This window comes from Rana temporaria, chromosome 5 (assembly GCF_905171775.1).
Source record: "Rana temporaria chromosome 5, aRanTem1.1, whole genome shotgun sequence".
Taxonomy (NCBI): Eukaryota; Metazoa; Chordata; class Amphibia; order Anura; family Ranidae; genus Rana; species Rana temporaria.
The window spans coordinates 109,386,797-109,402,685 of record NC_053493.1 but is presented as its reverse complement, the minus strand read 5'-3'; the positions used below and the strand labels follow the sequence as shown (position 1 = coordinate 109,402,685).

General features: G+C 47.4%; 1 protein-coding gene across 2 annotated transcripts in view; it reads right to left on the bottom strand.

Annotated features, from left to right (window-relative positions):
- The window catches only part of UBE2E1 (ubiquitin conjugating enzyme E2 E1), a 38,755-nt gene extending 23,794 nt beyond the window's left edge, over nucleotides 1–14,961 (bottom strand). The window contains exons 1-2 of one of the 2 annotated variants that reach the window (XM_040352989.1): nucleotides 14,610–14,961; nucleotides 2,791–2,841 (exon numbers count right to left, since the gene is read on the bottom strand). In XM_040352989.1, the coding sequence (XP_040208923.1) occupies nucleotides 2,791–2,841; nucleotides 14,610–14,797 (239 nt within the window). In that variant the 5' untranslated portion in view covers nucleotides 14,798–14,961. The remainder of the gene's footprint in view (nucleotides 1–2,790; nucleotides 2,842–14,609) is intronic. The other variant, XM_040352990.1, reaches the window with a different exon arrangement.
- Between the last annotated feature and the right edge of the window lie 928 nt (nucleotides 14,962–15,889).

Sequence of the window (15,889 nt, the reverse complement as noted above, 5' to 3'; positions counted from 1 at the left end):
AAAGCAGGGCAAATAGGGGGGCACAGACAACAATACAGGGGTTTAAAATAAAAAACAAGTTTTGCCTATAGTTCTACTTTAATACATCACAGGATGGTTTGTAAATGCTAGAATTCCACAGGGTTCAGAAACAGGCCAGCACGGTCTAGTGGTCCAGTGGGTGGATTTCAGACTCTCTTGGGAAAATGTATACCCCCAAAACAAATAGTTCACTTTAATGTATAGAAACTAAGATTATATTGTGCCCTCCAAGAATCGCCGAGTGCTACCAGCAGACATTTTTCCCCAATTGGTACAGATTTTAAAAAGCAGAGAATAGAAAAATGAAAAGTATATTTAGAAGTGCAAAATATGTTTGAAAGAAGAAGTCAAAAACAAATTTCTAGACAGTTCAATAAAACAGTTTGCAGGTGGATGCCATTAGGGTCCATGCTCACTTGTACAACTCCAAAGTCACACAACTTTGGCTTTGGCCAATGATAATGGACAGCTGCTGCTCAACTGTTGCATGTATAACATTCAGGTGCAAATATAGCATTTTTTACTGCCCTCAACTTCAAGTATAAATGGGGCCCAAGTGTGAATAAGCTGTTAGAGACTTCAAGGAGGTGTGAATTACTGGGTGTGCCGCAATGCATACTGGGAAATGTAGTTCTTACATGAAAGAGCAATGCAAACCAGGAAGTGAATGAGAGAACAGAAACTAGAACGCCAGAGGTGATATAGACAAAGGAATTTAATAATAGGTATTTACTCGTTTTTTAACAGAATCATTACACTATTCTGTCTGTCTACCTTGCAGACATGAATTTTAGGCAAAACATTTTTTTCCTTTACAACAGTGGTTCTCAACCTGGGGGTCGAATTATGATTTGCCAGGGGTCACAGAATCCCGGGCTGTTCCTGAAGCGCGCACCGCTCTCCCAGCCTTTTCACGGCCACCCAACAGGGCTGTTCCTGGAGCCCGCTGAAACGCCCACTCAGCCTATTCGGAGCTGCCCAGTTCATGGCATGGATGGGGGTGCAGACTAAAGATCAGCTAACTGGTGAGGAATGTGAAGTGGGAGGGGCTGAAGGAGACCCGATTTCAGCATAGGGGGTCACTGCTGCGAGACATCACGAAGCCAGAGACACAGTGAGTAACACTGCCTGTGATTATATTTGCCATTAAAAGTCCCCACTACAGTTCTCAGATCAGCAGATGACCTTGTTAAAGAGCACCTAATTTGGTTGATAAGAACTCCCCTCAGCACTGCTACTCTTCACATCCCCCCCTTAACAAGGAGTAGGAGAAGAAATACAAATAGAGAATACATGAAAGGGGGAGGAAAAGAGGGAGTAACAAAGGAAAAGGGAGAGAAAGAATAAGAGAACGAACAAGAAAGACGAGAGAGGGATGGGAGAAAAAAAAAAAAAAAAAAATTAGGATAGAGAGAGATGAAAGGGAAAGGGAAAAAAAGAAGAACAAAGAGAAAGAGTGGTACATCCTAAAATGAGGAGTGGAAGGGACTCAGAGAGCATTAAATGTCCGTGGGTTAGGGGTGCAAATTACTTGCCTTGCCTTGGGTGCTGACAACCCACGCTACGAAAATAATTTTACTGTTAGGGGCCCCCACAACTTGGGAAATTTTATCAAGGGGTCACGGCCCTAGTAAGGTTGAGAAACACTGCTTTACAACTCCTTTAAAGGTTTGGGTGAAAGAGGAATTGCAGTCTGCTCACATAATAAAAACATCTTTGCCATTCTAAATGTCCCTTCAACCACTTTATATATATATATATATATATATATATATATACACACATACACATACACACACACACACTGTCATTCTGTACTAAATATGCAGCAGAAATCTCCCTCCACTAAGGCTGGCCATACATTACACAATATTCTTGTACAACTTTCCTTTAGATTTACCAAAACCAAATAATATGGAGGTCAAATCTTAACACTTTCAATTTGTATGCAATCAGACAGGCCCTTGCGCTACATAGTCGAAGGTAAATCTAAAGAAAATTGAATAAGAAAATTGTATGGTGTATGGACAGCTTTAGTTTGACGGCACCCCATTTTAACTGTGGGCAGCTGAAGCTGCTGCCTGTTCACTTCCTGGATTTACAGAGACACACAGAGGCACACCTCCAGCTCCGCAGCCCTCTTATGACTCATCCCCCTCCCTTCCTGGCAAACTCTCATGAGAGAGCACTGTGCATGATGTCATAAGCCTAGGCCAATGACCAGACAAGAAACAGGAAGTGAGCTGAATAAGGCAGAAAAAAAATATATATTTTACTATTCAAAGTTAAAACAAGGGCAGAAGATTTAATAGACGGAGAGATGAAAAAAATGACCGAATGTCCACTTTAAGTGTGCGTCTTGCACTTCTAGTTGCTAAACATCTGACAGGAGCATGACAGAAGATGGCAGTGACACATACCAAAACACATTTTTTATTAAAAATATCCAACCTGCAAAATGCCTCCTCGCCGCCTGTCCTAGAAGAACACTGCACAACCACTGAAAATCTCCCTTATCCCATACCTACAAAACACTGTAGTAGATGAGAATCCCTACCAAGCAAAGTAATGTCAATACTACCATATCAGGTTCATTTTAACCACCAACTAAAACTTCATTCAAGTATTTGTTCCTCCTCGTTTAATATAGCAGTAGGAAGTGAAACCATTCTTCAGTTTCAAAGGTGACAGCAATACCATACCACAAAGCAACAATGCGAGTCAGCAATGTCACACGAGACAGAAGAAGAATGCTTCAGAGACACTAACCTGCAGTTTGGAGGAGGATCCAGGGTGATATCAGCCAGTTCTTTCTGAATCCTGTACAAATACAAAAGCAACATTTTAGAATTAGGAAACATTGCATAGCTATCTCTACACCAGCTAAAGTGGCACAAATACCTCAAACACAATCACTACCAAACAAGATGCTTTTTGTTTGAAAATAAACCTACATTTCTTTTTTTACGAATTTCATAACCTGCAATGTAAAGATAATATACTGTGTGGTCTTCACTAAAGACAACTTCCCACCAAAGCATTTTGCATGAATGCCGCCCAGCTGAATCGCCTGTTTTTTCACATTTTAGGGACTTTGGTGACAATACTACTACCAGAATTTACAGTTCTCTCTGACTGTTGTAGATACAACAAAGCCTGTTTTTCAGATATACAGGTAAAGGTGTAAAGTGGATGTGAATTACATTCAGCCTGCCATTAAGGGTTCAAATTTCGGCTGGTTCCTGCTGAACCGTCTGAGATTCAAAGGCCCGGATTCACATACATTGGCGCATATTTATGCCGGCGTAGCGTAACTAATATATGCTACGCCGACGTAGCGCAGAGAGGCAAGCACCGAATTCACAACGCACTTGCCTCCCAAACTGCGCTGGGTTCCCTCGGCGTAAGCCGTCGTAGGTGGAAGTGGGCGTGAGCCATGCTAATGAGGCGTCACCCCATGCAAATGATGGGCCGAGTGCCATACAAGTACTTAAAACGAACGTATCCCAGTGCGCATGCTCAGAATCACGTCGGAACTACTCCCCAAGATACGACGGATTACTGCCTACGACGTGAACGTAACCTACGCCCAGCCCTATTCACGTACTACGTAAAATACGATGGCTGTGTTCCCTGGTCCATACCTTAGCATGAGTTGCGCCTCATATATGGGGAATAAATTTACGCCGGACGTACGACTTACGCAAACCGCGTATATTATGCGCCGGGCTCAAGTACGTTCGTGAATCGGCGTATCTCCCTCATTTGCATAGAAAATCAATGGGAGCGGCAAATGCGCACAGTGTAAATATGCGCCCACGGTACGATGGCGTAGGCAAGTTACGTCGGCCGTAGAAAGCCTATTTTTAGGCGCATCTTACCAAGATCTTAGTATGTGGGTCGGCGCATAGATACGACGGCGCACATTTGTACTTACGTCGGCGTATCTTGAGATACGTCGGCGCAAGTGCTTTGTGAATTCGGGCCAAACTGTATATGACCTGCCCTGAATTAGTCACACACACACACCCAGATTATCTCTTGTTCAGACCACAGACTGAATAGCTGCCAACACCGACGACTGTCAGAACACCCAAACAGTGACAGCATCCAACGTGCTGTATGCCATTACTAGAGAGGGGCAGCGTAATTGATCTTTGATTGAAAGTGTACAAAGGCTACTTTATTTGCTCCGCTATATATGATATACCATTGTAAGTGTTTTGTTGGTTCTGTTTGAGAAGTGCAAAAAATACCTGTTGATGCCAACAGAAGTTCAGTGAGGTCAACTTTCTTTGCACTCTGCTTTTGCGGCACACATAAGCCTCATTTATCAGGCCTACACAGTTGACTTTTATGTACTACAGAACACCTCCCCCAATGTTCTGATGAGGTGCACTTGTTTAGTTCAGCGGTATGGTTTTCAATAAAAACCAACAATTCACATCTGTTCTAATCTGGTTATATACAAAATGGCAAATTCATGTTGGTTTGGTCCCTGAAGACCCTTCTCATAAATCGTTCAGTAGCCGGATGTGCAAGAAAGTTTCAGTAGCCATAACTCTAAAAATGTTGCGATTTCTTCTTACAAACCACAAGCTCCAAAAAGCTACAAACAATCTAAATAAACATATTACATCATAATGCAAGTCACACTGCTTTTTCAGGGGACAGCAGTAAAATCACATTTAGGCCCCTTTCACACTTGTACGACTTGTCCCACGATTTGGGACTGCAAAGTAGCCAGATAAGTCGTTCCCTATGATTTCCAATGACAACCGTTCATATTAGTACGACTTCAAAGTAGTCCCTGCACTACTTTGGTCAGACTGATGCGAGTTCAAATTCATAGACCTCAAGTCTCCCTGAAATCGCATTAAAATCGCGGCAAAGTCACAGTAGTGTGAAAGAGGCCTTGGGGCAAGACTTCTGTATAATGCAGGCAAGTATAAACCCTCTAATCTCACATCTTTAGCCAGCCACCCTGTTGTACAACTATTGGATCTCCAATTTCATCATTATTAATACTCAAACCTGCCAAGTTCATCACATAAACAAGACCTAGGACCTCTAATTGTTTTGTCTGTAAGGCCCGGTTCACACTGCTGCGAATTCTATTGCGAATTTGAGCCGCTGCGATTTCTCAAATTCGCAAGTCATTAAAATAACATTGTTTTCCATTAGTGCAGTTCACATCAGTGCGGTGTGAATCTAAGCTGCAGGGAAAAAAGGGTCCTGTGCGAGTTTGATCCGTGTGCGATGCAAATTCAGCTCTATAGACAGGCATTCCGCGAATCGCTGTAAAATCGCGCGATTTTGAGTCGCGGCAGTGTGAACCTAGCCTTACACAGTACCATGGTAATTCCAGGATGTGCATTTTAAAGGTTAAAATGTCCAAATAGGAATTATACAAACACCACCTGTTATTGGTTAATCGGATGGCTGTAAGATGCAGACAATCCAAGCTATTTCTGTGTATTTGCAGACATGAAGAACACAATGAATGTCAATCTATTACCATCACACAGCAATTCCTCAGCAGCCTGGATGGATGTCAGCAGGCTTTTTACATGTGGTTTATACCAAGTCTGAGAAATATGGTATCCATAGAGTAAAAAATGCCTCCTATACAGTGTAACCTTGCTTTTCCAGTTACTTTGAAAGACGTTTTTAAACCAAATCTGTGTAAACATTTTCCTACCAGTGAAGCTCCATTGTGTACTCAAAAAGATCTGGTCTCTGGAGGGAATGGTTTTAAGGTTCGGCCATTTAAATGAAAGGCACAGTCTATCTGCAATGGCGTCTCAGGTTCTGAAGGTACCAACTTGAAGCAGCAGAGCTGGCGAATCACAGAGCGGTGATGGAGAAGGGATCACCACCACGCTTTCTACAAGTCTCATCAGTCAAGGATGACATTGCTGTTTAGCCGGGGGATTGCACTTTGGGTATTCGGGTTGGTAGTGTTTTATACCATTATTTTAATTATATCATAAGTATAGGTGTAATATGAAACACTGTATACAAATGTGGACTTGGCCAGTCACACAGACAATGGAGAGATCCAAAGGTGGAGGTTACCTTTATTGAAAGCCATAGGCCAAATAAATCCGCAGATCCTGAGATATGGACAGCTGGATATATAAAGGATTCTTAACTTTTCAGTTTCAACACCATCCACTCTTTTACTTGCCCTGGTTCCCATTATTCCTTTAGGCTCGGTTCACACCTATGCGTTTTTTTTTAGGGCACTTTGCAGAAACACACTACAGTCCATTAAACATGGTTTCCTATGGGACACGTTCACATCTATACAATTTTCAGAGGCTTTTTTCCTGCAGCAGATTGTGTTTTGCGTGTAATAGACTTCTATGGAGCCGCGAGCAAATGTTGTGTTTTTTTCTAATAGGAAAGGCTCCTTAAACTGTGAATAGCTGGTTATTAAGGACACAGCAGGTTTCCTGCTGACAGCTGAATGTAAACCAAAAAATGCCTGTGCTCCGTCAAAATCCAATTCATCAAGCTCAATCCTATAATAAGGCTTACCTGTAGGTACTGCAAATATCTCCTAAACTTGCACCATTTAGGAGATATTTACTATATACCCCGTCATCGGTGCATGCGCTCTGAAGAAACGGCCGCTCATGCCGTTTCTTTCAGGACCCTGTACCATGACCAGAGGCTCCCGCGCAGATGCTTGGGAGTAATGTCATTGCGGCTGCCGCCAATCATAGCCCAGGAGCCTGTGAACCCAGAAGAAACACCAGGGAACATGTCAGCTGGTGCAGGCACCGCTGAGAGAGCTTCGGTATTTCATAATGAGCTAGTATTTGTGCCTACGCGATTTTTCAATCAAACCTTGCTGAGCCAGGTAGTGTTGGCAGGACCACCCACAGCTTGAATTTCAGCAGATTACCAGGAATCTTCCATAATTCGAGTCGCATACTGTCAGCTTTAGGCAAGCTAGATTTTTGTGTTTCTGGAACCACAGTACAATGGAGCCAAATTGGATAACCTGCACACCACATCACCCCGTAAAACATATGGACATCTTTCCCCTGGGTAGTCAAACACAAAATTTAAATTCTGCAAGGGACATTTATTATAACTGGAGTAGCCAGAATCTTGAGAAGCAATGTATGGCAACCAGACAGCTTCCATCTTTCACGTTCAAAGCTTAACTGAACAAGCTGATTGGTTGCCATACACAGCTTCTGCAGTCTTCATAAATTCTCTTTGTGTAATCTGAACTGCATAAAAACCTAAAATTTACACAAGCAAGGGGAAGCGAGATTTAAAAAAAAAAAAAAAAAAAAAAACATTATGGAGATGGAAAATTGGAGCCTGGGTGATAATTATACAAATTCGATGTTCTCATGATTTGAAATGATACCATTTGCAATGATTTTCACACTCAGAATCATCAACATGCCAATAGGGCCCCATGCTATCACAGCGCAGCAACATGAAATCCCTGGTGAGAATAAAGAGAAGATGGTGCCATAGCAGGCCAGCAATGCAGACAATCCACAATTCTGCCTCTACACTCCATGTGACGGCTCCTATCACTGCACATGACAATGTATCCGTTAATGCAGATGTAAACTCCAAGGGGAAGACATTCAGATTGCCAGAGCAGTGTGCATGATCAGCAATAATGTTTTCTTTGTTCGGAAAATACTGTTTTCTCCTTATTTGCATCTCAGAACTGCTAATCTCCTGCAACCACTTCCAGTCTATGGATACTTGTTTCAGCATGGACTCCCAAGCTGGCCATTCATTACTGAGCCGATCCCCCCCCCCCCCCCCACACACACATATTTTAGAAGGATGGGGGAATCCTCCTTGCTGTGTCTTTATAATCTGACAGCAGGACTCTCCCACCATCAGAATACACTGATCAGCGCCGCATCCCATTGGCTCCATCTGCTGATTGAGTGGGGAATTTCCAACAAGCCTGTTCATAAAAAGTCGATGAATGGGAACCACCATACATGGATGAAGATTCAGTAGATTCCTGCTGAACTAGATGAATTTTCATCCAGGTATGGCCAGTGTTCTGTCAATTTCTTCAACCACGTCACTTCAGGCTTATTTTAAACCCTTAGTAATTGGAGATTTTGATGAATTGGTGGTTGGACATAACACTGACAACCGAATAGAGTCCGGTACAGGAAGATTGAGCCGTTTTGACAGCACAGCGGCTAACAAGGACAAAGTTGTCGCCGCCTCAGAGGCGGCCATTTTGTTGGCTAGTATCAGGGAGGAGTAGAAATCTCCTTTGATAATATCCTGCATCAGACTCTATTCCAATGCCAGTGTTGTGTCCAACCACCAATTCGTCAAACTCCAATGACTGCTGGTTTAAAGAAGCCAGAAGTTAAGTAGTTGGAGTTTGACGGGTTGGAGAATTTGTCAGAACACTGGCTTTAATCACTGCTGTGAAACAGACTCCTAATAGAGACAACAATGGACCAAGCTTGAGCAATGTTTGTCAACTCAAACACTTGTAGTCTCACCCAGGGAATGGTTTGACAAGGTGACAAAGCAGCACAATTCTCTCTAAAACCCCTAAACAAGGACCTTCACAGCAAGGATCAGCGGGGATTATGTTTAACAAAAGCTGAATATTCAACATTTAAGAAAACTTTAGAAAGCACATTCCCACGTTAAAGCAGAGAAGACAATTTAGTGATTGGATTTGCATCTACTTTAAAGAGGTATTAAAACAAAAAATGTAATGTATTGCAGCTTACTAATCATAAAAGATGTGGTGACAGAATTGCTTTTCTTTTTGTTAGGCGCCCCCCCCCCCCCCCCCCTCCCCTGGTGATCTGACCAGCAACACATCTCCTGTATTAGTGTCTCCACTAATCTTCCTTTCCCCCATCGATATCAGTCTGGGGGAAAGGAAGTGTTAGATGGACTAGCAGATTTAGATACACTAACATACTGAAGTTGAACTCCAACCAACACTTTTTAAGCAGTTAGAGCAAACATGTTTTCCCCTTTTGGAATAGAGGTTTGAAATGCATGAATAAAAGCTGATCATTGTAACCACCCCTGGCAGAGTTAAATGGTTTGAATGAAACCTCTAACAGCTACAGATGCAGAACAACTTGATATTTTGAAAAACAGACTTATTGACCAGATCACCAGGTGAAAATATAGGAAAAAAATAAAACGAATGCAACCACCACATCTAAGAATTTGTAATCTTCAATATAATAACTTATTAGGCTTAAAAAGAAGAACTCTGAGAAAAATAAATAATTTGCATGCACTGGGGCTATGCCCGCTCCACATGGGTTAACTACTAGTTTTGGCCTTGGGGTAAGGAGAGCGGAGATGTACTTACCTAATCCATTGACTCTCCAAGCACAAGACTGGAACCTGCTGCTCCTGACTCCCTGCTCGCTAGCAGTCTTGTGCATTGACTATTCCTGATGTCATGACACCCATAGACTGGTTATGGACATGAGGACAGCAAGAACAGTCCACCACTGGACTTGGGGGGGGGGGGATCTAAGGATTGGATAAGTATAGCCTTTCAGTGTGTCCCTACACAAAACAAGAAGTTAACCCACGAACAGTCACCCTGCATGGGAGAACTTTCTTTTTTCCCCTGGAGTTTTTCTTTGATACTGCATTAATTAGACCCAGTTACCAGACCAATTTCTTCAGTTGTCCCATAAGATTTTATGTGAAGATAATGCATATTTGTTTACTTGCAAAAGCTTCCCTTATGTAGACACAGAAATAATGGGCACTGCTATCTTTACGGGATACTGGCATGCCCAGCAGAGATGCCATTCAGGTGAATATTGGTTTTCAATGAATAAGGTGTTCTATGATTGGACAAGGGGGAGCGTATGAATGTCAGAATCTACAAAGAGAAAACACCTTATATTCACAGAAAGTAATATTGGATGAGGTGCAGAGCAGGCAACCCCCAATCATCATCACTCTATCTGGAGGGAAGTCACAGCAGCACCCTGAAGCTCACAATGTATCGGATACAGAACACAACTGAGAAGGATTCCACTGGACGTTACAATCAATAGAGATACCCAAGCTGACCCAATCCAACGTCCAATCATTTCTTCTTAGCGTTCCACTCTTGGGGTCCATGCACACTGAAGCTGATAAACTGCCGTTAAAACTAGTACCGACGCCAGAAAAAAGAATTGGCGGTTTAAAAAAAAAGTTTTTTTCAGCTTTTTGCATTGGCGTCGATGCGCATTTAGCCACGCTAGCTTTTACCTGCATTTCTCTGCCTCTATTCAAAATTAATGGTTCCCTATGGGAGCCCATTGTTTTGAAAAGAAGTTGCACCAGAAGTCGGATCATGATGGTGCGTTGTGTGCTGAGGATCTTGAAGGGGTACCCCCAGCCAAAATGAAAAAAAAAAATGTGGGGGTTGCCCCCGGGATGAGATCAGACCCTTTGGCTCAGTATAGCTTTTAAGGGGTACCCCCACGTAAAAAAAAAAAAAAAAATGTCATGGGATCTCCCCCGAAATCCATACCAGGCACGCAGCCTGGCAGGTCAGAAAGGGGGGGGGGGAATGAGCAAAGCACCTTATCCCCATGTTGATGAGGACAAGGGCCTCTTCCCGACAACCCTGGCCGGTGGTTGTTGGGGTCTGTGGGTGGGGGCTTATCGGAAGCTGGAAGCCCCCTTTAACAAGGGGGCCCCCAGATCCTGGACTCCCACCCTGTGTGAATTAATATGGAGTACATTGTACAGTCTCTCCCCAGAAGTGGGAGCAAATACCTATATTATACAGGTATCTGCACCCCTCCACCCTAAAGGTGCCAAATGTGACCCTGGAGGGGGGGAGTGTTCCGAAAAGCGGAAGTTCCATTTTTGGGTGCTTTAAGGCAGCCCCGGCATATCTTTCGATTTGTTGTCCCTCTCTGGCTTTTCCCCCCTCTGCGCTGTCTTCCCCGCTTCCTTCTCCCTCTGCTGTTCTTACGACATTGACTCAACGCGATCTCCCGTTGTAATGGCTTATATTGGCATGGGGCAGATCCACCCGCTAATGTCATTCGGAGACACACGGCGGGCCCAGCATTACTGGCAGATCGCGTTGAGTCAACATCGGAAAAAGAACAGGAGGGAGAAGACAGAGGCGAAGACCCAGCAAAAGAGCGAGAAGACAGCGCAGAGAGGAGAAGAGACAGCAGAGGGGGAAGAAATCAGAAGAGATGCCAGAGCTGCCTTAATGAAATACTTTTATTTTTAGGTGAATGGGTAGGGGTATAATGTACCCCATACTCATTCACATAGAGTGGGGGGGGCCGGATCTGGGCTCGCTCGCCCCCCCTTTCCTGGCCTGCGTGCTCAGATAAGGGTCTGGTATAGATTTGGTGGGGGGGGGGGGCCCCCCACTCCATTTTTTTTGGGTGTGGGGGTTCCCCTTAAAATCCATATCAGACTGAAGGGTCTGGTATCGTACTGGAAAGAACCGCACACCAATTTTTTTTCCCCATTTTGGTCTGGGGGAATTTCCCATTCAAGATCCTCAGCACACAAACCGGATCATCATGATTCGACTTCTGGTGCGACTTTTATTCAAATTAATGTGCTCCCATAGTGAACCATTGATTTTGAATAGAGGGTTAATGCTCTGTATACAGCATTAAACGGTGTTTACCAGCATCTGACATTTTTAGGACTGCTCTTGAACGCGATTTTAGGGTGTTCAAACAATAGCCCATAAACTCCCCTGCTGAAAAAACTTCAATAAACATCCATGTGTGTATGGACACAAAGGGTACCAGAGTTTAAGGGCTGTTATAACGAATGTCCAAACTCCCAAAAATGTCCGTTTAATCAGCTTCAGTGTGCATGGACCCCAAGGCCTCATTCACACCAGTCTGTACCGCCATGTCTGGATGGGACGGGGACCCCGCTACTTGACACAAGCATGGGGCGTTTATTCAGTCATCTCCCAACTTTACTTCATACAAGAAACGTCTCCTGCTGCGTGTCCAGATCTGGAAACCCAGAGGGGAGGGAGATCACCGAGCTCAGTCCTACTAGGTCATGTGTTCATGGAAACCCACTATGTCCCCTCAGCACCACACAGGAACTGCTTCCCCCTCCCCCACCATGTCCCCTCAGCACTACACAGGAACTGCTTCCCCACACAGGAACTGCTTCCCCTCCCCCACCATGTCCCCTCAGCACTACACAGGAACTGCTTCCCCCTCCCCCACCATGTCCCCTCAGCACTACACAGGAACTGCTTCCCCCTCCCCCACCATGTCCCCTCAGCACTACACAGGAACTGCTTCCCCCTCCCCCACCATGTCCCCTCAGCACTACACAGGAACTGCTTCCCCCCCCCCCACCATGTCCCCTCAGCACTACACAGGAACTGCTTCCCCCTCCCCCACCATGTCCCCTCAGCACTACACAGGAACTGCTTCCCCACACAGGAACTGCTTCCCCCTCCCCCACCATGTCCCCTCAGCACTACACAGGAACTGCTTCCCCCTCCCCCACCATGTCCCCTCAGCACCACACAGGAACTGCTTCCCCCTCCCCCACCATGTCCCCTCAGCACTACACAGGAACTGCTTCCCCCTCCCCCACCATGTCCCCTCAGCACCACACAGGAACTGCTTCCCCCTCCCCCACCATGTCCCCTCAGCACCACACAGGAACTGCTTCCCCCTCCCCCACCATGTCCCCTCAGCACCACACAGGAACTGCTTCCCCCTCCCCCACCATGTCCCCTCAGCACCACACAGGAACTGCTTCCCCCTCCCCCACCATGTCCCCTCAGCACTACACAGGAACTGCTTCCCCACACAGGAACTGCTTCCCCTCCCCCACCATGTCCCCTCAGCACTACACAGGAACTGCTTCCCCCTCCCCCACCATGTCCCCTCAGCACTACACAGGAACTGCTTCCCCCCTCCCCCACCATGTCCCCTCAGCACTACACAGGAACTGCTTCCCCCTCCCCCACCATGTCCCCTCAGCACTACACAGGAACTGCTTCCCCCTCCCCCACCATGTCCCCTCAGCACTACACAGGAACTGCTTCCCCCTCCCCCACCATGTCCCCTCAGCACTACACAGGAACTGCTTCCCCACACAGGAACTGCTTCCCCCTCCCCCACCATGTCCCCTCAGCACTACACAGGAACTGCTTCCCCCTCCCCCACCATGTCCCCTCAGCACCACACAGGAACTGCTTCCCCCTCCCCCACCCTGTCCCCTCAGCACTACACAGGAACTGCTTCCCCCTCCCCCACCATGTCCCCTCAGCACCACACAGGAACTGCTTCCCCCTCCCCCACCATGTCCCCTCAGCACCACACAGGAACTGCTTCCCCCTCCCCCACCATGTCCCCTCAGCACCACACAGGAACTGCTTCCCCCTCCCCCACCATGTCCCCTCAGCACCACACAGGAACTGCTTCCCCCTCCCCACCATGTCCCCTCAGCACTACACAGGAACTGCTTCCCCCTCCCCCACCATGTCCCCTCAGCACCACACAGGAACTGCTTCCCCCTCCCCACCATGTCCCCTCAGCACTACACAGGAACTGCTTCCCCCTCCCCCACCATGTCCCCTCAGCACTACACAGGAACTGCTTCCCCACACTGTCCCCTCAGCACTACACAGGAACTGCTTCCCCCTCCCCCACCATGTCCCCTCAGCACCACACAGGACCTGCTTCCCCCTCCCCCACCATGTCCCCTCAGCACTACACAGGAACTGCTTCCCCCTCCCCCACCATGTCCCCTCAGCACTACACAGGAACTGCTTCCCCCTCCCCACCATGTCCCCTCAGCACTACACAGGAACTGCTTCCCCACACTGTCCCCTCAAAGCCACACAAGAACTGCTTACCCTCCCCTACATTGTCCCCTCAGGACCACATAGGAACTGCTCCCCCTCAGAACACAGGGACTCTCTCTGTCTCCTCAGAACACAGGAACTGTTTCCCCTCCCCCACACTGTCCCCTCAGCACAACACAGGGACTCTCCCCATCTCCTCAGAAACTGTTTCCCCTCCCCCACACAGGGACTTTCCCCCTTCTCCAGTCGGCTGACCCCCTGAGAAACACAACATGGCGGCGGCTCCGGTCACACACACCCGGCTGGCTCGCTCTCTCCCCCGGTGCACGGACCGCTCTGACCCGCCCTGGCTGCACGGGGACCCCAAAAACCTAACATGCAAATGAGAGTGGGTGGCGCCCTGAAATGCAAATGACTGTCGAGCCGTGCCACCCTTTCATTGCCGGGGGGAGAGGGGGTGACCCGTAAGGACAGTGCGGGGAGAGGGAAAGACGGCGGCGGCGGCCATGGCGGAGCAGACTTAAAGGGGAAGAGCGGCTTGTTGGTGCTCAGCTCTTTGTTGTCCCCCCATGTCCGGTGCAGAGCCCAGCCTTTGTCTCCAGCAGGCCACACACACTGAGGGGGGGCAGTGCAGCCTGGCACCCCATGTATAGCCCCCCCTATGTATATATAGCCACCCCCCATAAATACATATAGCCTGGCACCCCAATGCTGGGGGTAATGATAGATCCTGCCAGCGCTGACACTTCCTTAATCCTCACATACATACACGGAGGTGGCGGAGGACGGTAGGTACCTCTTGGCGCTGGTGGAGAGGAGTTTGGAGTTCTTGCTCATGCTGACTTTGGTGTCCTTCTTCCTGGGGAGATTGTTGGAGAGGTCCCGGTCTATGTGCTGGTTGTTGGAGGAGGAGGAGGTGGATGAAGAGGAGCTGGCCCTGGAATCGTCATCCGACATAGCGAGCTGACACACAGCCTGCACCCAACAGAGGAGGGAGGAGGAGGAGGGCTACCAGATGGAAGATCCGTCCTTCCCCCACCACACACACTAATAGAGAGAGAGCACCGACCAGAGAGAGGACCCTTCTATCCTCCCCCCACCACACACACTGAGAGAGAGGACCCTTCTATCCTCCCCCACCACACACACTGATAGAGAGAGAGAGAGGACCCTTCTATCCTCCCCCACCACACACACTGATAGAGAGAGAGGACCCTTCTATCCTCCCCCACCACACACACTGATAGAGAGAGAGGACCCTTCTATCCTCCCCCCACCACACACACTGAGAGAGAGAGAGGACCCTTCTATCCTCCCCCCACCACACACACTGATAGAGAGAGGACCCTTCTATCCTCCCCCCACCACACACACTGAGAGAGAGGACCCTTCTATCCTCCCCCACCACACACACTGATAGAGAGAGGACCCTTCTATCCTCCCCCCACCACACACACTGAGAGAGAGGACCCTTCTATCCTCCCCCACCACACACACACTAATAGAGAGAGAGCACCGACCAGAGAGAGGACCCTTCTATCCTCCCCCCACCACACACTTGATAGAGAGAGAGGACCCTTCTATCCTCCCCCACCACACACACACACTCTAATAGAGAGAGAGAGGACCCTTCTATCCTCCCCCACCACACACACTAATAGAGAGAGAGAGGACCCTTCTATCCTCCCCCACCACACACACTGAGAGAGAGAGGACCCTTCTATCCTCCCCCACCACACACACTGAGAGAGAGAGGACCCTTCTATCCTCCCCCACCACACACACACTAATAGGGAGAGCACCGACCAGAGAGAGGACCCTTCTATCCTCCCCCACCACACACACACTCTAATAGAGAGAGGACCCTTCTATCCTCCCCCACCACACACACTAATAGAGAGAGAGAGAGGACCCTTCTATCCTCCCCCACCACACACACTAATAGAGAGAGAGAGAGGACCCTTCTATCCTCCCCCACCACACACACTAATAGAGAGAGAGGACCCTTCTATCCTCCCCCCACCACACACACACTAATAGAGAGCGAGG